This window comes from Melanotaenia boesemani, chromosome 2 (genome assembly GCF_017639745.1).
Source record: "Melanotaenia boesemani isolate fMelBoe1 chromosome 2, fMelBoe1.pri, whole genome shotgun sequence".
In the NCBI taxonomy this organism is placed as follows: Eukaryota; Metazoa; Chordata; class Actinopteri; order Atheriniformes; family Melanotaeniidae; genus Melanotaenia; species Melanotaenia boesemani.
The window spans coordinates 15625591-15648929 of NC_055683.1; the positions used below are offsets into that span (position 1 = coordinate 15625591).

Genomic DNA, 23339 nt, shown 5'->3' on the forward strand with positions numbered 1-23339 from the left:
TTTTAATTGAAATGAATACTGATTAATTTTGAAATGTTTACTTGTTTGTTTTGTTATAATTGTCCTCAATGTTGTTCATTCATCTGTATTTTATGCACTTATTTGTGATTTAAATAAAGTTTGTTTTGTCATTTAAAAAATGGTGTGTAAACTTCAACTAGGATTAAAAACGAGAATGAATGCTACCTTCATACCGAATTTTAATTATAGCTGCTTGAATGTTTTAAAATAACATAAAAGTAATAATAATAATAATAATAATAATAATAATAATAAAAACACTTTTTCAAAGCACATATATTAAAGAGGTTTCAAATGTCTAGAAATCATCTTATTTTCTTCAGACTTATATACAGCCATTATTTTATACTAAACAGTTCCTAATTTCTTGCTTACTACGCTCCATAATAAAAGCTAACGCGCACGTACACTCGACGTTTAATTTGATGGGGTATGTCGCGTGATGGTTCGGTGTCTGCAAGAACCAATAAAGAAGCGGAACCAGTGTGAAAATTGATATATTTGGGAATAGTGCGCTTTGCAGTTGGCTTGCGGAACTTCGACGCCATCGAATGAAGTGACAGATTCACGAAGGGAATTATGGGTAGCGTAGTCTTACAGCGGAGAAAAGCGACACTCGTTAAACGACGGCGATGCACGCTATACTACCGTTCCCACAATGCACCACGATAGTTGGGCTGTGTATGTGAGGCGAAGAGGAAGATTTAGGAATTCGTCTAAAGACTCGCAGCACCGCTTGTGGAAAAAATTACAATAATGGTAAGTTTTTCAACTTTCCCCCAACGACGCTTTAGAATATTTGTTTTACTGTCAAGGAAATAGTGTAAACTACGATGTGGTGGATAGCAGAATTTGCCAAAAACTGTTAGTAACAGTGATTGCTCAAAAGATTTGAAAATTAGCCAAGTTAAGCTAACAAATACACTTGGCTTGCTAATTATAACTGCTTTCAGTGGTTGTCAATAAGACCACGGTTGATAAAATTGCTTTAAACTATCCTCTACTTTAGCTCAAATATATAAAACTCGTATGCATGTCATGTCTTTGTAATTAGCAGGAAAACGCCGTTTGAACATTTAGCCAGAGAACTTTGGTTGCGTCTGGCTGTGTGTTCCGCCCCCCTTTTCTGCGTGGGGGCTCCCCTTTACGGGAATCTCCAGGCTTGTTAACACAGACAAAGACGCTGGTTGGATCCGGTTACCGATCCTGGACAGTCTCACTGGCAGATTCTGCAGTCAATTACCATATGAGGCGACACTGCATACCTGTCTGTTTACATCAGGAGATAGTTGTCCGGGTCACTGATTATTTTGGCCGTCATTTCTCCCTCTTTGTGCCTGCGTTGCTTCTCCCTCTCTGGCCGTCGATCTATGTGTTTTTACATGCAGGTTCCGTCACCTTTCACAATTTTACAATAATATATATGTGCAGTTGTTTTCTATACGAACAAACATTAGTTGGAGACCAGAAGCCAGAGCAAATGATGACCACTTAAAGAAAACCAGTCACTAATGCTGAGACAACTGACTCCAGTTATTTTATAAACGGGAAAAATAATCTTTTAGCTTCTTAATTTTAAATAAAATAGTAATGCTGTAAATTTTCAAATGTCATGCCAGTGCTATTTTAAATGGAAACGTTGCTGAGAAATTTATGGTGATTGACTTATTGTGAGTTAAATTAGCTATTATTTTAATAGTTTTAGCTGTTGTATATCCTGTACCATAGTTTACACATTAGCTGTGTTGAGTTATTCCTCATCGAGTCCAGTCTAAGACTAACTGTGATACGGATGTGTAGGAGTGTGAGGGGGTTTGGATCAGTATCCATGTAAAATGTCAGAAAAATGACATTATGTGAACTTGAAAGTGTTATGACTCATGAGCTGCTTCTTCCCTTCTTTTTTTAAAAGTTGATTACTGATCAACACGTTGAACCTTGAACTTCCTGTTGTTGCTGAATCTAAAACTACCGCTCCAAACCAGAAAACTTCATGTTGCATCACATTGTTTCTGTACAGTCGCAGCCAGCCACTGACTTTTCTTGAGATGAATCTGTCTGTTTTGGTAAAAACATAAATCCAATTTATGGCATGTATTATGTACTTCTGTTTTTAGTCATGACCGAAATTATATATGACAGGTTTTTTTCTGTTATACTGGTTTATACTTGGTTATATGGTTGTATTTCTCTCTTGATTGTATAGATTATAATGACAACAGTTATCTCAATCCACTGCTCTTTTCCAGTTTTACCTGAGGATATGGAGGGTGTTGGTTTTAGTTTTAGACATTCTTGGTGCTCAAACCATGTTTGTGGCTAAGGCGGTGCAGCAGGTTGATCTTATTTTAAAGCTTAACGTAATTTGCAGTAAGTAGTTGTTCGGTCCATCTGACTTTTTTTTTTAAAGCCAAAATATCTCCAGACAACAGTTGCGTCTCCGTTACAGCTGAGCACTAAGTTGTGGGATTGTTTGTCAGTATGCTTTACCTCAAATATTGTGGATATTGTTAAATTATGGAGAATTCTTTCTATCAGTGTTTTAATTGTTTTAAGAGTGATGAATTTATTTTTGATGATGAGGAATGCTGTGATGTAGATCGTAACAGGACTTGTTTACCTTAGTTTTTAAAAACATTTCTCTCCTCATCCAAAAGGCTTCTTCATTTCTAACCAGTCGGTGGAGAGTTTCAGCTCATAAGTGTGAAAGAAACATTCATGTGTTAAAAGTCAACTTGTGGATGTTCCTTTAACACTCATATAAAATGTTTAACAGTGTTAAACGCAGCGCTGCCATAGGATGGAGAATTGCCGTATAATTTGAGGATTTTATTTTATCTCGTCATTGTGCTGGACAGCTGCTGATAGTCTTTAAATTTAATGTGTGCAGTCTGATGTTGAATTTACCTCTGAAGAGTGTTGTTGTAATTATTACGACCAGGTAGGTTTAGAAGCTAAATTTTCCTCATGTTTTATGTTGCAGACCAAGTGTTAATGTTGCCATAGAACTAAAATGTCAAAGTCATGTTAACAGGAACGACTCATGAGATAATGGCTGTCCACCATCAGTTCTGTAAACTGTGTGCACAAATAAAATTGCAGGCATGAAAATTTCACATGTGCACAGATGGTGTGAAGTGAATATGATGTTTGAAGACTTTACTGTGGATTCATTTGCAGTAAAAACAAAACTGAGAAAGTTTCTGGTGGCCTCACTTATAAATTCACACTTTCTTCCTTCTCCTCTTCCCAGACCTAGCAGTGCAGCCAGCTTCTAGCGTTCCCTCGTACATCTGAGTGTGTGATCCGGGTTATGAGCAGCAGTAAGACGCCTCGCTACAACCGATACTCTGCAGGAGCGGTGGCCTCATCATCCATTCCCAGCAGCCCCTCCACCCCTCCAGCAGACTCTGGTAGTGGGGTAAGACAGAGAGAACTGTTTTTATCTAATACCCAGATTATACACTCTGTATTTAATACAATAAATGATTTTATTAACCCTTAAAACTCCATTTTAATACCCGAATGCCTGCGTGCTATCACTTATATAGTTAACTATTTCTCAGGAACAGTGGTGTGCAGCTGTAGTGTAAATTGTGATGGATAGCTTACCCTTTAGGTGATCTATGGATGTTTCCCTGCCATTTATATCCTGCCCAGGAGGTTTACAATCAAACTACGAAATCTAGTGTTTATTCAGAAACTCTATATGGTAAATCCACACTAAATGATCCATGATAACAACAGTATTTATCACAATTTCATAATAAAAAAAAAGAGGTCACTGTCACTATGTTGATAAGACACCTCAATTTTAAACCTAGAAATTATGATAAACTCGCTTCCTGTCAAACCTTTTTTTTTTTTTTTTTTACCAACTAGATAGCTTAAACTGACGGTAATGTCCAATCATGAGCAGCAAAATATCAACCAGTAGCAGAAAGTTCGATGTGTGTCAGAAAAGAACAAAGTTAATGGTCCGCTATGGCTGGAATAAAGCCAAGAAGACGGGCCCCAAACGAGCCGAGTTGGTTTAGCCTCATAATCTGACAGCTGTCCTGAACAACGTCATCACTGGATATTGAGTTTAGCTTCCACTTGCAGTTTTACATTTAAAAATACCAGGCAGACCAAAGATAGCTAAAATAGCCTGGAGTTTTATGGGTTAATTAAATATTACTGAAACATTTCCCCCTCCTTAACTGCAGAGCAGGATGGAGGCATCATTCGGCCCCACCTTCTCAGCCGTGGCTTCTGGAGCCAAAGGTGACACACGGTTAATCCTTGCTCTTTTTTTCTCTTTTTGTTCCTTTACTCTTATCGGTCAAGTCTTTTTCTCTTGTGAATTCCAGCAGAGGGAACCAGCACCTACAAGCAGCACAGGAGAACTCCCTCCTCCTCCAGCACTCTGACTTACTCCCCTCGCGACGATGATGATGGGATGGTAACCACAACACACTCCCCCTGAAGTTTTGTTTCTCCAGCCCTTCTTATTGCGGTAAAATCCACCTTAATGATGTAACCACCTGCTCTGACTTATTCTGTCATGACATTCTTTCCCAATTCAGCCTCCCATCGGCACTCCTCGGAGGTCCGACTCGGCCATTTCAGTCCGATCACTCCACTCTGAGTCCAACATGTCCCTGCGCTCCACTTTCTCCCTGCATGAAGAGGAGGAGGACACGGTAAACATAAACACACGCTTCACAAATGTACCACAGCTGCATTTATAGCCGTGTTCGTGCACCTACACACATGTTCAAGCGTAGAATTGGGACTGAAACAAAACACTGTGGTGTTTGCAAGCAGGAGCCGCAGGTGTTCGCTGAGCAGCCGTCGGTAAAGCTGTGCTGTCAGCTGTGCTGCAACGTCTTCAAGGACCCCGTCATCACCACGTGTGGGGTGAGTCTCTTCCTCCATCTGTTCACCTTCCTCATTCTGCCTCAGTCTGCTGGTGTTTCTCTTTCATACAAACTTTAAATGAGCTTTTTTTCTCTCTGAATGCTTTAACTTGAGTTTGCTATCTTATGCTGCTCTCTGTAGCATTTTTCACTGCATTAGTGTGAGGTTAGCCGTTTTATTTAAGAAGGATATCCCAGACTTTTGAGGAGCTTGTCATTAAGGTTTTTTTTTTTAGTTTGTCTGAGAAGTTTCAGTCACATACACCCGACACACTGGTTGGAGCCCGTCCAACAAGCCTTTTCTTATGTGATGTTAAATATGAAGGCTTGTGTTTGAACGTACGCCGTTGTTTTCCAGGAAAAATGTTATTTTTGATGATGATAAATTTTAGCCTCTAACATTCAACCTTTTGTTGTTTATGTAGCCAACAGGTTCAAGAGGATTTTTCCATTCAGTGGATAACAAGTTGATGTTTGTTAAACTCCCAAATTCTGCTACAGTTTGATTTTTGATTCAATTTCATTTTGGCTCCAGTGATCGACACGAGACGTCACATGTGATTTAACACAATCACTGCCATTCAGACCAAACCACAAAAAGAAACTAAAACATCAAAATCTAATTTTACTCCTGAGCTCAACCACACTTTTATTTGAAAACTGTTTTCTAACTAAAATAAACTGAACCACATTCTGGATGTTCAGCTTTGAAATGTTGACCTCATGGAAAAGAAACCAATAAATTTCTATTTGTAGACAGTAAATCAGGATATTATGTAAACCTTGTTCCTATTTACAGTCTCATACCAAATATTTTTACTACTTATAAAAACCAAGGTGGTACAGTCTGACTTTATCCTTTTAGTTCTCCAAATTTTCCCCATCAGATTCCACAAGTTCTGAAGCACATTGTACAAATTATTACTGTATTGATGTTTGATTAATATTTTAAATTTGGATCAATGCTATTTAGTACAATTAAAAGTTTACAGCACAGCGAGGAAACCTGTTTCCCCGTAATGAATTTGGACCAGTATAAAACTAGATGAGTAATAACACATAAAAACTGTTGTATTTAGAAACATATGCAGATATAATGGAGCTGCAAATAAACTATGCACATATTGTGCAAATTAGTGTGTTACACCAGCTGTGTGTGCAGGAGCTGACGATGAATGTGCAGTTACACATGAAAAGTTACATGAGGTAGACCATGGTTGTTAACGCCTGCCAGGTGTTTAGTCTGTTGGCAGAGAAAAGATCATTGAATCTCTGTTGATGCCCTGCTTGATGCAGGGTACCTACTTAAAACATATCTCTCCAAACCCTTGGATGTAAACATTACTTTTACCAACTCACAGAGCTAATATTAGCTTTACTAGCTAACTTGCAGCAGCCTCTAAGACGTCCAGTTTGGGACTTAAGTACCAAATGAAAGGTCCCATCCTTTTGATAATTGTTGCTCATTCTGAAACTAAACTTGCATTTGTTAACTTAGAAACTGCAAACTTCGTGTTTAAATTTGGTTTTATGATGTCATTTTAACCAGATCTTCATATTTTCCTGGCTAAACAAAGGAAATAAATCATATGCCTTTTATAATGCTATAATGTTTTGTTAAACATGTCAGATTTCCCTTTTTTCTTTCCCCTGCAGCACACCTTCTGCAGACGCTGTGCCTTGACTTCAGGTGAGTCCTGAGCTTTGTAACAGCGAGCAACAGCAACAAGCCAGATATTTACTACTTTAGTATTTTATACCTACATTTAGGCCTGTCGCGATAAGCAATATCACGCATTTAAGTGGCTTCTCATGCTTTCACGCTAAACCTCAGATTCTCATGCTGAAATATGTAAATAAGTCGAATGGAGAAATAATAGCTGCGAGCACTTCATCATTTATTGTTTCGCTGCTCCCCACAAGTAGGCAGAACACACACGTAGCCTACGACGTCAGTACAAAGACCCCACTTAATAAAATTAATATTTTTTTTAAAGATATTTTTTTTAAAGGCAATTTTGTTTACAGAACAGACTTTATTATCCACCATACTTATTGTGTTTGGTTGTGTTTGGTTTTCATTCATTGTTAATGAGACTGAGAGTCTGTTTTATTTATTGTGTTTGTTTTATTTAAAATGTCTTACAGTTCCAGTGTAAAATGTTCTTTAGAAATGAAAGTTTATTGATCTTTGAAAGGGTGTACTTGCATTATTATGGCATTGCCTTTATATTAGTTGAAAATGGCCTCAAAATGACAACATTATCACTTTGCACAATATTATCGTTTATCACGATAATTTCTAAGAAAATTTATCATCCAGCAAAATTTGTTATCGTGACAGGCCTACCTACATTCAGTTTAGAGACAGAAATTAGGGAGTCATGTCTGGGCAGAAGGGGGGGGCTTTTTTGTGTGTGTTTACATGTGTGTGCGTGCGACTGTGTGAAAGATTTTAAGTGTTTTTATTATTGTTATAAAATTCTATTTCGATGTGTGTAAAGGCTTGTTTTATTTTTTAATATGCATGAATTGAAATGTGCCTGAATTTTTTATTTATTTTTTTTTAAATGTAAAGCACTTCATGTTGCCTTCAGCACGAAAAGCGCTTTATAAATGAAGTTTGATTTGATTTTTAAAATCTGGTTCAGTATAACTTTATAGTGTTTGTACTCCTAACAGACAAGTGCCCCGTGGATGCCGCTAAGCTAACGGTTGTTGTGAACAACATCGCGGTAGCCGAGCAGATCGGAGAGCTTTTCATCCACTGTAAATACGGCTGCAGAGCCACAGCCAGCGCCACAGCCGGAGCGGCAGCATCCGCATCCACCGTGGCGGGGAAACCTGGGGCGTACGAAGTGGACCCGCTGGGCTGCCCGTTCACTATTAAACTGTCTACACGCAAGTACGGAGCACAGATTTGACAGGATGCTTGTCAGAATGTCAAATTCAAGGCTTTATATGCGTTCTTTATCCCAACTCTGCTTGTCTGCAGGGAACATGAGGCCAGCTGTGACTACAGACCAGTACGATGCCCCAACAACCCCTCCTGCCCACCACTCCTCACCATGAACCTGGAGGCTCACCTCAAAGAGTGCGAGCACATCAAATGTCCACACTCCAAATATGGGTGAGTCTCACAGAGTCGCTCGGTTCTTTTCTGTAACGTACTTCTGTTTTCTTACGTTTACGTTTCACCTGTCGTCTCTTCTTCCCATCAGCTGTACATTCATAGGAAACCAGGACACGTATGAAACGCATCTGGAGGTGTGTAAATTTGAGGGCCTGAAGGAGTTTCTGCAGCAGACTGATGACAGGTGAGCTACAGAGCATCTGTCAGGCTGAAGGACTTGTGTTGGTTAAACAGCTCCTGACTTGTTTATGTGATCCGTGGCTGCGTTCAGGTTCCATGAGATGCAGCTGACTCTGGCCCAGAAGGACCAAGACATCGCTTTCCTCCGCTCCATGCTGGGAAAACTTTCTGAGAAGTTGGATCAGCTGGAGAAAAACCTGGAACTTAAATTTGGTAAGAAAAGGAAAAGTCCTTCCAAGAAAATTTTTATTTTATGTTGTTTTATTTTATTGTGTTTTTAGTTTTGTTTTATTTTTTGTTTTTAATTTTATTGTTGTATGTATTTGTTCACTTAAATTCCATTAACTTTTTATATATTTATATTTAAAAAAAAATAATAATTAGAAATAAATTAAAAAACTCAAATTAGAATAAAAAATAACATAAAAAAAATGATTACTTTGAAATAAATATTACAAATTATCCCGACCTTATCTGAGCAAATCTGATATTGTCCAGTCATACCCCTCTGAGTTGCAGTTATGTTTATAAGTACACAAGTAAATCAGCACACATGATACCATAGCAGTGGAATCTTTTAATGGTGCTTCTACAGAAATACATTCCCTCCGTCATCATTATAGAATCAGTCATTTCTAGACTCCAATTTCTAAGATTTGCAAAAACATAGACAGAGTCAGGGAAATATGGCAGCCCCTCTTGGATTTCACAACATTTCTCTAAGATTTTTGTGACCTAAAACACCTCATTTTTACAACAATGATGCAAATGTAGCTGTGTTTCTTTATTTATTTTTCCCCCTTCACATAACCTCAGATTTATGTTACTGAATTTCAACATTTCTTTTTTAAGTTTAGAAAAATATATAATAAACAACATTAAAACATGGGTGAAGCAAGATGGGACAGAAGTGACAAAGTAATAAAACAGGGACAATATGAGGGAAAAGAGTGCAGCGTTGGTGTGGGTGTCATGTATAGATAAAAAATCCTGGTTGCACCCATTTAAATACTAATAACAATAAACGCATTATTCCATAATTACGTCAAAGTGGAAGTAGAAGCAATGACGCGTCTATTAGGTCGGCAGAACTGGTTAGAAAAAGCGGACATTTTAATGAACTTCACGAGACGGTTTTTAACACACTGTATGCCGTTTGTAAAACATGTTTAGTTAGTGACATTTAGAAATGAGTGAAATACAACTTTATATGTTCTGTTTGGGTTTGTTCGACTTTGGTAGACATGCTGTGAACCATGTACTGTTTTATTGTTGTTCCCCCTTGTTTTGTTTTTTTTTTTGTTTTGTTTTTGTTTTGTTTTTTTTATAATTGTAATTTACCTCTTAAAAAAAAAAAAAGAAGCTAGAAGCACTTAGCAGCTGGTCTAAAAAAGAAGGGTGAGAACATTTAATCAAATTCAATGTATTGCCTAAAGACTAAATAAATTTTAAAAATGGGAGCGGGAGTCATTCTAAACGGGATCGTGAGCAATTTTATCGGGATTGGGGCGGGACAAGATTTTTTTTTTCTGTGGAAGTGGGATGGGACAGGAGTAATAATGCACTCCCGTGTCACCCTCTAAATTGCATTACAAGGTCGTGGTGCGGTTTCTCTTCTGTACGTGAAGGTGGCAGTAGGGCTGGTAAACTCCACAGGGCTGAGTTCGTTTCATGGTCCACTTCAGTCCCGGGAGGCATTTCCCAACGGTGGCCGACATGGTGCGGCGTCGTCACGAGCTTATAAAAACATATGAAGAAAAAAATGGGGGTTACCTGACAAAGTCTAGAAGATCCAGAAATTCATGATCACAAACCATCCAATCACATGGGAGTACTTCCGCATAACCTTGATGCTCGTCAGGTCTGGAACACGGACCTCCGATGGTGACGGCGTAACCGACCTGACGCAGACGCCATGTGACTATAAATCTAGCTTAAGAGGTCTCCAGAGAGACACGTATGACAAGACAAACGGATCAGATCACAACAGATCTTTTAAAGTCTATTCGCTGCAGGGACAAGTACATTTTTTTAGTTTGTTAGCTCTACCAACGCAAAGGTCATGTATTCGGTGGCGTTGGTTTGTCTGTCTGTTAGCAACATAACTCAAAAAGTTAAGGACGGATTGTGATTTAATTTTTAGGAAATGTCAAAAATAAAAGAAGGAACAAATGATTAGATTTTATGGGTGATCCAGATCCCCGCCTGGATCCAGAAATTTTTTAAAGGATTCTTTACTATCAGGAGACGTGGATCATTTTGCCTTTACAGCTTCTAAATTAAAAATAATCACTGGCAAAAAACATAAATAAAAACTGCTCTGGTTCTCTGAGTGCTTCTAGTTACTTCTGCATCTTGGCAATAGATATCTGCGTCCAGAAGGTCTTTTTTTTTTTTACTGCACACCCTGACAATTCCCCTCAGCTTGCTTCTCTTCCTCCATGTTAAAAGACTTAACCAGCAGATATAAACATAGAATCCACATTAAAACCACAGCTCTTCTGATAAAGTTTCAGTCTCTGATGAGCCTTCTTGCAACGTGAATCCGTGTGGGCTTCAGAAATCATTAGGCTCTGTTCCAGTACTGCTCTATAACATTTTTACCTGAAATAACCACAGGTGTGGTGGCTGTATAGCATTCAGAAATACTATGCTAAGCTTCTCCCAAAAAAAAAGAAAAGAAACGGTCCATTTTTGGTGAAGAATTGCAAACAAGATGAAGCGTTGCCAGAAAACGAGAGCGGCCTCCATCAAACTCACACCGAGAGTTTCAGCTGCAGCTGGAGGCCTTCCTGGGAAAAATGAAGTCACACAGTAAAACAGAAATGTAAACAGATTTTACTGTTACTGAACTTAGTAATGCATCAGCATAACTTACTGAGATCTGGAGAGCTGTGGTTTGTAAAAGCTTCTATAAACTATAACACTCTGTTCTGGACTCTGGTCTGGACTCTGGTCTGGACTCTGGTCTGGACTAGCTGACCTGAGTCCTTGGATGTAAGAGCTCTGATAGGAGCAACTGGAAGCAGAGGATAAGCTGCAGGTTTGTAGGACATGGAGCTGCAATAATTAAAGATTCTGATCTTTTATCGTTTTCTGTGTTTTAGACATGTTGGACGAGAATCAGAGTAAACTCAGCGAGGACCTGATGGAATTTCGAAGAGATGCCTCCATGCTTAACGTGAGTGTGTGCACACACATTTTTGAGAAACATTTATGGAGATAAATGAACGAATGACTTATCTTAACATATTCAAATAGAAAGTAAGAGAAAATGTATATATGTTCTAACATGTAAAAAAAAAAAAGGAGTAGAAAGAAGAAACTTTTACCCCATTCTAAAACAAATGTTTTCTATATCTACATATATACATATACATAATCCATATGCTGTGCCAATAAAGAGTTATATTCAGAGAATTATAAGACATAAACTGCTCATATACATGTTGACTGTCTCTGCAGGACGAGTTGTCCCACATCAACGCCAGGCTCAACATGGGAATCCTGGGCTGTAAGTATCTGCTGTCATTCTAAACTATCAGTGGGAGTTAATGGCTCTCCAAGTCTCTTCTGAGCTCTAAGTTATTCAGCTGTTTAGTTTTGTTCATCTGAAACGTAAACTCTCCCTCTAACCGATCTGTTCCTTCTCAGATTTCCACACCAGCCTCTGGAGCTTTCCGTTTCTCTTCCTCGTCCACTTCTATCATTTCCTAACCCCTCATTATTTTCCACGATTGCTCAGTTTTCGACTAAAATGATGAGTTTTGGTTTTTGCTTGCGTGCAGCATACGACCCACAGCAGATCTTTAAGTGTAAGGGGACGTTCGTCGGCCACCAGGGTCCAGTCTGGTGTCTCTGTGTCTACTCCACAGGGGACCTGCTGTTCTCCGGTTCCTCTGATAAGACAATTAAGGTAGAAACATACTTTTTATTCATCCCTTTATCTTTATATCTTCACTTCTTGATTTCTTTGTCTTTCTTGCTCGCTAGCTTGATGCTATTTTTAGCCCAAACTTGGTCTTCATCCACCCCCTTCTAAAAAGATTCAGATAACTTCCACCTACAACCATGAATTATATGAGAAACCTTTAAAAAGAGAAAGCGGCAGCTTCAGTATTCAATATACGGATAAGAAATGGTGGTTTTGTCTTTTTTTTCTTCAAGGTCTGGGACACCTGCACCACCTACAAGTGTCAGAAAACCCTGGAAGGTCACGATGGCATCGTACTGGCTCTCTGCATCCAGGGGTAATATAAAACACACGTGATTCACACCAACTGGGAATAACCAGTCTTCCCCAAAAGCATGACGTGCTTTGTTTCTGTCTCCATAGAAACAGACTTTACAGCGGCTCTGCTGATTGCACCATCATTGTAAGTAACAGTAATCTCTTCTAATTCTTTTTTAATATTTGTTCAGTTTTATGTTGAATTGCTTGCCTCAAGTGTGTACATCTTGCGTAGGTGTGGGACATCCAGACACTGCAGAAAGTCAACACCATCCGTGCCCATGACAACCCCGTTTGCACACTGGTCTCCTCCCACAACATGTTGTTCAGCGGCTCCCTCAAGGCCATTAAGGTACAGCTGGTTGTGATAAATCACTCAGCTTGGTGTAGCTTTGCGTCATTTTTAATGCTTTCTGCACAAGAGTTTATTTTACACTTCAGCCAAGCCCGGTTTTATTTCAGTGGATTATTATTCAATGCCGAAAGCTGAATTTGGCCTTATTTATTTAGTGTTTTTGTTTTTAAAAGTTTTCTGGTGATGGCCTGCTAAATTCAAGCGTTTAGAAAAATTCAAATGTTACGGAATATTTTTGAGCCTTGAATACAGCTTTGGAATTACCTGGATTTCTGCAACAACTGTTCTTTTTAGGCCTTGTGATCTCCTCAAATTTATTATCCTCTGGTGACCTTCATGGCCAGAAGTGTCCATGCACAAAAATCTGCTTTAAAATCATCAAACGTCAATATTTTTCCCTTAAACATCTTCAGACTTGCTCAAAACCACTAAACATTCATTTTTAAAATGTCAACCCTTTAAATACCAGTTTGATTATTTAAATGATTACATAATTTATTTGAAAAACAAACAATACTAAATCATTATTTTACATAATAAATTTTAGGGGATGGGACTTTGGTGATGAATAGGGTCTTGTATATGTCAAACAATATCAAAACTGATGTGACAGCAGTTGTATTTTTTAAGTAGATTCAGACGCTACCTCTGGATGCCTTTGTGGCCATAAATGCCCAATCGACTTCCATTTAAACTACATATTTTCATTGCATTGTCTCTCCAGTTGAAAGCCATTTATTCCTTAATGTCAGAAATTAATTTGGAAGAAAAATAATGATACATAGCATTTTTACCAAATTCCACTAGATTTAGCTGTTTTCCTATTGTGGGAAGGTGCAGGAAGTCTTAGTATTTTTGCCAGTTTCATTATAGATAACAATAGACAATAGAGCTGTTAACGGTCACTCCTGTAGCGGCCGTGCTGAACTTTCTCCATTTCTGGACAGTTTGTCCTACCGTAGACAGATGAACATCAAGGCTTTTAGAGATCCCTCTGTAACCCTTTCTAGCTTTCATGCAAGTCAACCGGGTTGCCGGTTCGATCCTCGGCCAAGTCGAGTTCATGTCGAGGTGTCCTTGGGCAAGACACCAAACCCCTAATTGCTCCTGATGGGTTGTGGTTGAGCGCCTTGCATGGCAGCTTCTACCGTCAGTGCGTGAATGTGTGTGTGAATGGGTGAATGTGAAGTAGGATGTAAAGCACGTTGGGTATCATTCCAGGTACAGTAAAGTGTTATATAAATACAGACCATTTACCATTTGATCGTAGGTTTTCTGGGGAGCTCTTTTGTGTGAGGTGGGGTTCACATCAGGTAATACTTCTTGAAAAACTTGTTTTTATTTTTATAAGTCAGGACAGTTTTAGCCAACACCTCCAATGTTATCACATTGATTGGACTCCAGGTTGGTTGACTCCTGACTCTGATTTGCTCTTGAAGAAGTCATTAGACCAGGGTTTCACATGGGCTGCCCTGGTCTGCCTCTAGCCTCCATAGAGGCGTGGTCGCATTTACATGATCTCACTCACCACTCCTCATCACTGATCAGTCCTTATTCCTCATCTTCTGCACGCTGACAGTCACTGAGTCGTCCAGTGGGTTTATATACTAAGAGATAATTCTTCTTTTTTTCCTGAGTTAGTATCTGGTTGCTGTTGTGCTACTTTCATGATACGTCTTTTTGATTTCGTTATTATTTAAACTCTTAATGACTAGCAGCTCTGTTTTTGTTTTTGTAAAAGTTGTAGGAGATTTTCTGGTGTGTTCATGTACAGGTGTAACAGTTTGCGTGGTATTAGTATTAGTTTAAGACTGTGATTGTCTATTGTTAGAAGATCAGATCACATTTTATGACATATTTGTGCAGAAATCCAGGTCATTCCAAGGGGTTCACATACTTTTTCCTGCAATTCCAAATTTGCAAACAAAAAAAACTCAAGATATCAGGAATAAATAAGTTTAGAAAACACTGTGATAGCTGTAAAACAACCATCTTAAAAACTTCTATCAGCTTTCTTTGTTGGGTCAAGACTTTAGTCGTAGTTGTAGTTTTACTGCTTTTCGGCGTCAGTTCATGAATCTAGTTTCTACTTTGTTCTACTTTGATTTGCAAAAATTTGTTTTGATCCAGAAAATTAGGTTGAGTGAAAACATGCCGTCCAGTGGGAAGAGGTGGAGAGACAGATGGGAATAATGAATGATGGGGGGGATTTTGTAATGAAGTCAGTGCTCTTACTCAGACTTTCCATTCTAACCTACAATGACCCCACTTCCTCCAATTCACCAACTTCTCTCTGTGTTCAACGACATCTTGTGGCTTAGTTTTTATCTCAGTTCTAATACTACAACCTTCCAACACTTTTCCCTCCCCTCGGTTTTAGTCTGATTAAATCTTATTTTTATTTTTTGGTGTAGGTGTGGGACATTGTGGGCACGGAGCTGAAGCTGAAGAAGGAGCTGACCGGTCTGAATCACTGGGTCAGAGCACTGGTGGCCTCCCAGAACCACCTGTACAGTGGCTCATATCAGACCATCAAGGTATGTGACAAGCTGGTTAGTCCAGAAAGCAACATGTGGTGGGAACCAAGGTTATAATAGTTTTGGATTTTTTATTAGTTTTAGTTTTTATTTCGTTTTGACTATTTATTTTTAAATTCAGTTAGTTTTAATTAGCTTTTAGAGCAAATTGTCAAGTTTTTGTTCGTTTTGGTTTTTTAAAAATGCTTAGTTTTAGTTTAGTTTTTATTAGTTTTAGAATTAGTTTTAGTTTTTTTTATTAGAGTATTTGCCAGGTGCAAAATTCAAAATAATCCGAATAAGCACTGTATAATAAAAACTTAAGATGCAATTTTTAAAAACTGTATTAGGAGGAAACATGAACAGCCGACGACAAATCAAATACAACAGCCCAGAAGACAACAGCCTTAAGTAAAAAAAAAATGTGCATTGTTGCTTCTGAGATAGTGTGTTAGGTAAAAATCAACATAACCAACATACTAAAGACACACATCAACATAACATGAATCCATTCAAGAAACAATTCACAGGCCCTGGCAGCAAGAAGTCTAAAGGAGCTCAATCTGACTAGTCATGAACAACCTGAAAAACCCAACAAACTCTAGACCAGAGTTTTAATTCATTCAGATAAATCAACTCATAATCAACTACATAAAGAATTGAACTAGAGATGCAGCAGCTTTGGTACAAATCACTGCAGTTGATTAACAGAACACAACCTCACATGTTATACTGGAAATGATAAAGCAGTGAATATTTTAGACACTGAAAGTGAACGTGTTTGGTAGAACTCAGAGCCAGCAGCTGGTTAAGATACTGATCTATCTCAGCTGGATGCTGATGTGCTTTTCTTTTCTTTTCAGAATTAATAGTTTAGTCTCCCAGTAAGACCAGGAAAAACTCATCCATGCATTCATCTCCAGTAGGCTGGATTACTGTAATGTTCTTTTAGCAGGACTTCCTAAAAAGAGCATTAAACATCTGCAGCTCATCCAGAACGCTGCTGCTAGAGTTTTAACCAGGACTAAGAGATCTGAACACATCACACCAGTTTTAAAATCTTTACACTGGCTTCCAGTCAGTCACAGAATAGATTTTAAAACCCTTCTGATTGTTTACAAATCCCAGAATGGTTTAGGCCCAGAATACATCTGTGATATGTTCAGAGAATATAAACCTAGCAGAGCTCTTAGATCCAAAGACTCTGGTCAACTAGTCCAAACCAGAGTCCAGACCAAACATGGAGAAGCAGCATTTAGCTGTTATGCTGCAAACAAGTGGAACAAACTGCCAGTGGAGATTAAATTTTCAAAAAAATAAAAAAAAATCAATTCTGGCCACTCTGGATTTTATGCACATTTGTGGCTAAAGTGGTTTAAAATAAATGTGACTATACCATTAACCTGCATATATAGATGTTTTCAGTCGGGCAGTGTCTTGGTCATTAGAAAACAGGACCTTTACAGATGCTGTTATGTAACTTTCTTTCAGCTCATTTTTACAGAAGTGAGTGATAACAACCTGGTAAACGACATTATTTACTCATTATGTTAAACTAACAACTAGATGAAGAAGTTTTCTTTCTCTTTGTTCATCAGTTTAAACTCAGTTCTGGACATGTGGATGGTTTGTATGAGCACAGTGTTGGGGTAGTTACTCTAAAAAAGTAATTAGTTACTAGTTACTAATTACTTCTGGAAATTATAATGAAATTACTAGTTACTAGTGTTTGAAAAGTAACGTCACTACTCATTATTTTAGCATTTCTTAATTCACCGTGTGGACATGGACAAACATCATAGCCAAATCATCACTGCCTGTCTGCATAGCGTTTACTGTAAACAAAATGGCTTTAAAACCACAAGAACAACATCCCTGTCTGTGGGAAGAAATGGGCACACTTGTCTCATAATAATTTTATCTAGTATTTTTCTAAACCTGGCGATTCAGTATTCGACAGGGGGAGCACGTCTCCTACAATGAACCCTGCAACTAGCTTGTTAATTTCTGTCTTACCAGCTGCTGCGCTTCAGGAAATGTTGAAAAAAGCTTAGCTTGTTTAGGTGGGTCGGCTGCTTGTTTAGGTGGGTCGGCTGCTTGTTTAGGCGGGTCGGCTGCTTGTTTAGGCGGGTCGGCTGCTTGTTTAGGCGAGTCGGCTGCTGAAGGACTCCTTCCACTGACCGGCGACCAGGATCTTTCACCACAAATTTGGCCTGAAACTGGACTGAAAATAATGTGTATATCGCCACTGACCAAAAGCCAGTATCTCCCACTCTTTTCTTTCTGTTTAGTTGGCTACGTCACACAAATCTATCTCTGTGGCAGCGGGCTTAGGCAAGCACACACACAGGCAGCAGCATACGCGTACCACTTAAAACAGATCAGAACTACGTTGCCATAGAGAGAATACTAACAACGATATGATGTGAATTAGAATAGTGCCTCCTCATGCCAATTGTTCCTGTTTGTAAACTTTTATTTACTTGTTTTTCTTTTTTTTATATATTTTAAAAAAAAAAAAAACTGTGAGAGAAGTGGATCTGTTTTCAAATTGTAGATTGCATTTCTTCAATAAAAAGTAAATATTAATAAAAAAAAAAAAAAACAGATCAGAACTTTACTTTTTTATACTTCGTTACCCAAAAATGTATCACCGTTACTGTAACGCGTTACATCAGAAACAGCAGTTTTCTGGAAAGTGTTGGACTAGACGCTATCACACTGAAGCCTTTGTATACTCAGCACGGGTTTTATTAGAGGTCAGTCAGTATTTGTTCTTGTCCAGCTCGCCTCCAGTCAACATGAGAGACCTGACTTTTAGTTGAATCCAGTTTCTTTTTTTTATTAAACCCTAATAAAGTAACATTCATGATCCCAATTGAACACTGATATTTTTACATTTGAAGCCAAAACTAAGTAGAAATCCTGTTTTTAGAAATAGTTTTCTTTGATGTTTGTTTTTAGTTTTACCAGGATGCAGCAGAGGGACGATCTGGATATGTGGGCTTGGCAGGCGGCTCAGATTAATGTGCCAGTGACAGATTTGAGTGGGATTTGAAGGCGGCTGCGGTTTATTTCAGATTCAGCACGTTTAAAATTAAAAGTTAAGAAAGATATGAAGAGAGTGTCATTATCTAGAGCTACCAAAGTGATGCAGCGCAGCTCCAGCACTTGAAGGAGAAACTTTAAACGCGCTGTTACGAAACATCAGTAATCTGTGGATGTTTGCTGCTGGTAGGAAACTGGGCTCTGTCTTTATATTTCTGTCTGCGTGATTCACTGCCTGCTGAGAAAGAACTCGTTGTGCTTGTTGTCTTCCTGCCTCTGTTTGTGAGTCCTGCAGTTGGTCACTAATGACCACCTCAGGGACACGAGGCGAGATGAAGATGGAAACAGAATGGAGGACCGGTTTGGGAATGAAGAATGAGGAAATAGCAGATAAATTAGCCGACTCTGTCTTCTGGAGTCTGTTGACAAAGCGGTCGGTCTCCAACCAGTACTTTACTGGAAAATTTTTGCCACAGAAGTTGCTCTGAGAATTGTCACCAATATTCAAAGAAAATTCTTTTTTAAAATGTTTAAAATATAAAACGGCCCCATTGCTCTGAAAAACTTATTATTAAACATTAATAAGTAAATGTTTTCATCAAGAGTTAAAGATTAGAGCAGAGCTGGAAGTTTAAGATATCAGTAAGAGAACAGAAGTGTGAAATGAGGGATCATGTTGCAGAAATGTGTTTTCAAGTTTACCACTTCATCTCTGAGATGGGAGATAGGCATGGCAGCCCTGTGTGCTGGCTGTTAGGATGACACCTAGTGGTCCACAGTGCTGACAGCTGTATGGTTTCCTCTGTAGACGGCATCATCTCTCGTCTTCTCTTTTCACATTAGCTTTGGAGCATTGTTAAGCTAACTTATTTATGAAGTAACCCTCCAGAAAATTAAATAAATAACTGGCATCAGTTTAGAAAGGACACTTTGTTTAATAATTTAACTCCTAGAGTGTAAAAAATGTGATGTTGGTGTTAATTTTCTAATCGTATCTTTAGGTATCTTTAGGTCTTTTTACTGGTGAAACTTGTAATAATCACTGACAAGGTAAAACATAGAAGTCAGCTGTGTAACTAAGATGAAAACATCTTCTTTTAGTTTTTATTTTGTGCCCTGGTGTCAGAGCTGTGTTGTGATTGGCTTATCAGACTAGCTTCTTTAACCAATGATTGCTTCACTTTTTGTTGCCATGGAGATTTGAACCAACAGTCTCTGGTGCCTTGCTTATTCCTACGCTGATAGGATCCTTCTGACTGTCCTCCCCGTCTCTCAGATTTGGGACATCCGGTCTCTGGAGTGTGTCCACGTCCTGCAGACCAGCGGAGGCAGCGTCTACTCCATCGCCGTCACCAACCACCACATCGTCTGCGGCACCTACGAGAACCTCATCCATGTAAGAGAGATCCTGTGTTTTACAAAACTAACGCTTGACTTCACCTTCCTGTTTATCAGGAGGCATACATTTGTTTCTGAGCTTAGAAACAATAAAGTTATACCTAAGCAGGTGTTAATCTTCCATTTCTATTTATTTTGTTTGGTGTTTGCTTTCCTTAACCATCCATCGCTTAGTTAAGTCCACATGACGTTAACACAGAGTTATAATAACCTAACAACCTGTGTTCTCAGTTAAGACTGCACACTGCTTTAACTGTATGTGATGACGGTGTTTGTGTGTCCTCTGCAGGTGTGGGATATTGAGTCTAAAGAGCAGGTGCGAACCCTGACGGGTCACGTGGGAACAGTCTACGCTCTGGCTGTCATCTCCACCCCGGACCAGACCAAAGTGTTCAGCGCCTCCTACGACCGCTCCCTGCGGGTGAGAACAGAGCATCGCTTCGGGTTATGAATGGAGCGAATGGTGACAGAAGTCATCTGCTTCAAGTTCCTCTCTCATACAAACCAAACCTTCACATGGCCGCGAGGTGTTTTATTTGACACTTTATGATGCCTCTGCACGTTTCTGCTCTCAGAAAGACGAGGTCAGGAGAACTGATCCTGGCTCTGTTCTGGGTCTTTCTCTGGTTTAAATCTTTAACGTTCTCGGCGCAAAGTATGAACGGGGGCAGTGATCGTGGGGGCACCCATGTTAGCATTTTCTTAGATCCCCAATTCAATGAAAGATAAAGCTCTTACCAAAGTATTAAAGGCCACAAGAGGGTTTTTCCCTAACAGAAAAACTTGAACATTCACATTTTTCAGGAACAAAGATTTGTTTTTTTAAGAAGATAAACTGGGTTGGTCATTCCTTTTCTTTCAGAACTGTCTTTCTCGGGGTCATGAGCGGCATTTCCATTACCGTTTTCTGCACAATAACAGATGGTGATGTCACCACGTTTGGTTTGAAATAAGTCTGATATGGTCATTTAAAGAGAAAAGGTTTACACTTCATCCTTTTATCAAAACCTAGACAGTCGGATGCTATTTATCTGATTTACATGACGGCATGTCATCGCTGCTCTCTGTGTCCACGGCAGTGAGCACACACACACACACACACGTGCGCACATACAGGTTTCTGTCAGAGCACACGTCGATAGCATCACGGTCGTCATGGAAACGCGCATAGCTGTTCAATCAACCTCATTAAAGGAATTTCTGAGTGATATTACAGCAGGATGGACCCATGCTTTCATGACGTTTCCACCAAATTTGACTTCCTGTTGCCCTCCAATCAGTCTGGCCATTGTCCTCCGACGTCAACAAGATATTCTGGTCCAGACAACTGCTGCTTTGGATATTTTCTTCAGACCATTCTCTGTAAACCCTAGAGATGTTTGTGTGAAAATCCCAGTAGACAAGCGGTTTCTGAGAAACTCAGACCAACCACCATGCCAAAGTCCTTTAAATCCCCTTTTCTTCCCCGTTCGGATGCTCAGTTTGAACTTCATCAGGACGTCCTCACCATGTCTACATGACTAGATGTGTTGAGTTGCTGCCATGTGATTGGCTGATAACAAGGAACTGAACCTGATAAAGTGACTGTTGTTTGAAATATTAACTAATTAACACTGTTTGTGTTGCAGGTGTGGAGCATGGACAACATGATCTGTACTCAGACCCTGCTGAGACATCAGGGCAGCGTTACCGCGCTGGCCGTCTCCAGAGGTCGTCTTTTCTCTGGAGCTGTCGACAGCACCGTCAAGGTAAGACTTTTCTAAAATAGTCCATACATGCCTTATCTCCCTGGCTATAAGCCGTCCGTTGTATGAGAACTCATGAAGCTGCTAAGTTTTATGACATGAACTTGTTTTCACTTTTTCTTTCTCAGGTGTGGACATGCTAAACACTCCAATGGCCTCCAGCTGACTTCGCCTCTCAGTAATTTCACGCAATTTCCTCCTCTGCATTTCTATGATTGTGAGTCACACACTCCCTGGTGGCCTCACCACCAGTGCATTTTGGTGCACAAGACGAGTTTTATATCAGTGCCATGATAAGGCTGCATTCAGAGCCACTAAAACGGTTGTACAGTTGGGTAAAAATAACCTAGTGCCGCTCGCGGACTTGTGCCCACAAGTTAACTCTCACCAGCCCGCATGACGACGAGAAGAAGCTGGTCAGCGTGCATGCACGTGCCTGGTAATGTGTGTATAGGTGAGTTTGTTTCAGTGAGTGCCATACATGTGATAAAAAGTAAGGAACGGCTGTAATGGCGTGTCTTGTTTTTTTCTCCTTGGTCTCCCTCCTTCCTCCTCTCTGACCCTAATGAACACAGCTGCATCAAAGAGCCACTAGGCTCAAGTCCAGCTTTACTAAATGATGTTTGAGGGCCCATATTGGGTTGAAAATATGAAAAAGTAATAACTAAACATGTCTGGGAGGACAGTTTATTAAATTTTTCTGTTAAATTGACATTCTGGCTAAACTAGACTTTACTAGGGGTTTTTTTCCCTCCATCTCTAGTGGGACTGCAGCCTTGGTGATGAAGGCAGAGAATAGGAAGAGAGGAAGAGTTTTCACTGGTCACATTTTCAGTGATTTCTTGTATACATGTAATCATGTAAGCTCGAGTTGATCATTGATCAATAAAACTGTTGTACACTTTCAGACTTGTACGTCTCTTATTTTTAACTTAATCACTAGTTAAGGGGGGGAGGGTCATTTCCCACAGTAAATTAGCCCAAACACCATCCAGCATAACTAACCTTCATGCATCATAATGGACTTCTTGTTTTTTTTTTGTCACAGCACAACAGAGAATTTCCTACGGCTTTTACAGGAAAACAAAGCTGACAATCATCAGGAGCACCTATAAGGACGAAAAGCTGTAGGTAGGAAAAAGGAAAAAGAAAAAAAGATCGACAAAATAAACGTATCACAACAACCAAAGTACCAGAAACACACAAAAAAAACAAACAACAGTATCTTGTAGTGTATAAACCCGCTGGACAACTAATGAGTCAGCATGCAGAGCATGAGGAATGAGTGGTGATCAGAGATGAATGTGATTGTGAAAATGTGACCACGCCTCTCCGGAGGCTAGAGGTAGACTAGACCTGGGTGATCAGCGGCAGTTCCCGAGCACGAGCCCAAGCCAGCCCACCACAAAGGACACCCCAGATCCACCCCGAGGGTAGCAGAGGAAGGCCACAGCCCTTGCTACCGGCCACTGGGCAAAGGCCCCAGTGGGCCAAGATGTCAGGGCTTAAAGTATTCCGGCACAGTGCCGGATCTCCGGCTTTTCACTATGATTCAGAAAAAGAAAAAAAAAATGGATAGTGGTTGAGATTCTGAATTGGCTCTGAATTGTAGAAAGTGAACAATGTTAAAGTCAGAAATTACACATATTCATATTAGAAAATAAACAGAACTTGCTGCTGCATATGTTTTCAGCGTTCAGCAAATAGTGACAATACGCCGCACTTCCTTTTTCTCTGCCGAGTTAACCTGTAGCGTGAACAATATCTCAGAGTGGTCTTGAATGCAGCATCCAAGCCGATGGTTGTTTCAC

General features: G+C 39.4%; 1 protein-coding gene across 3 annotated transcripts; it reads left to right on the forward strand.

Moving 5' to 3' along the window:
* Positions 1–683: 683 nt before the first annotated feature.
* Positions 684–22435, forward strand: traf7 (TNF receptor-associated factor 7). 3 transcript variants are annotated; one of them, XM_041996830.1, is made up of 22 exons: positions 684–780; positions 3275–3442; positions 4230–4287; positions 4374–4465; positions 4590–4706; positions 4828–4923; positions 6579–6612; positions 7605–7827; positions 7918–8052; positions 8144–8239; positions 8327–8448; positions 11343–11416; positions 11701–11749; positions 12024–12151; positions 12403–12485; positions 12572–12611; positions 12702–12818; positions 15236–15358; positions 19662–19781; positions 20073–20204; positions 21412–21531; positions 21657–22435. In XM_041996830.1, exons 2-22 carry the CDS (start codon positions 3335–3337, stop codon positions 21669–21671), a joined length of 2082 nt encoding a protein of 693 aa, XP_041852764.1. In that variant the 5' UTR covers positions 684–780; positions 3275–3334; the 3' UTR covers positions 21672–22435. The 3 variants fall into 3 exon arrangements, with proteins under 3 accessions (XP_041852764.1, XP_041852774.1, XP_041852784.1); XM_041996840.1 differs by having other exon boundaries at positions 4831–4923; XM_041996850.1 differs by lacking the exon at positions 684–780 and having other exon boundaries at positions 3311–3442; positions 4235–4287.
* The last annotated feature ends 904 nt before the right edge of the window (positions 22436–23339 follow it).

Bases quoted from the DNA above. Each gene is read 5' to 3' on its own strand.
- traf7 (XM_041996830.1), top strand. From the start codon at position 3,335: ATGAGCAGCAGTAAGACGCCTCGCTACAACCGATACTCTGCAGGAGCG. The intron at 8,240-8,326 runs GTGAGCTACAGA...GGCTGCGTTCAG, and splicing joins CTGCAGCAGACTGATGACAG to GTTCCATGAGATGCAGCTGA. The intron at 12,486-12,571 runs GTAATATAAAAC...CTGTCTCCATAG, and splicing joins CTGGCTCTCTGCATCCAGGG to AAACAGACTTTACAGCGGCT.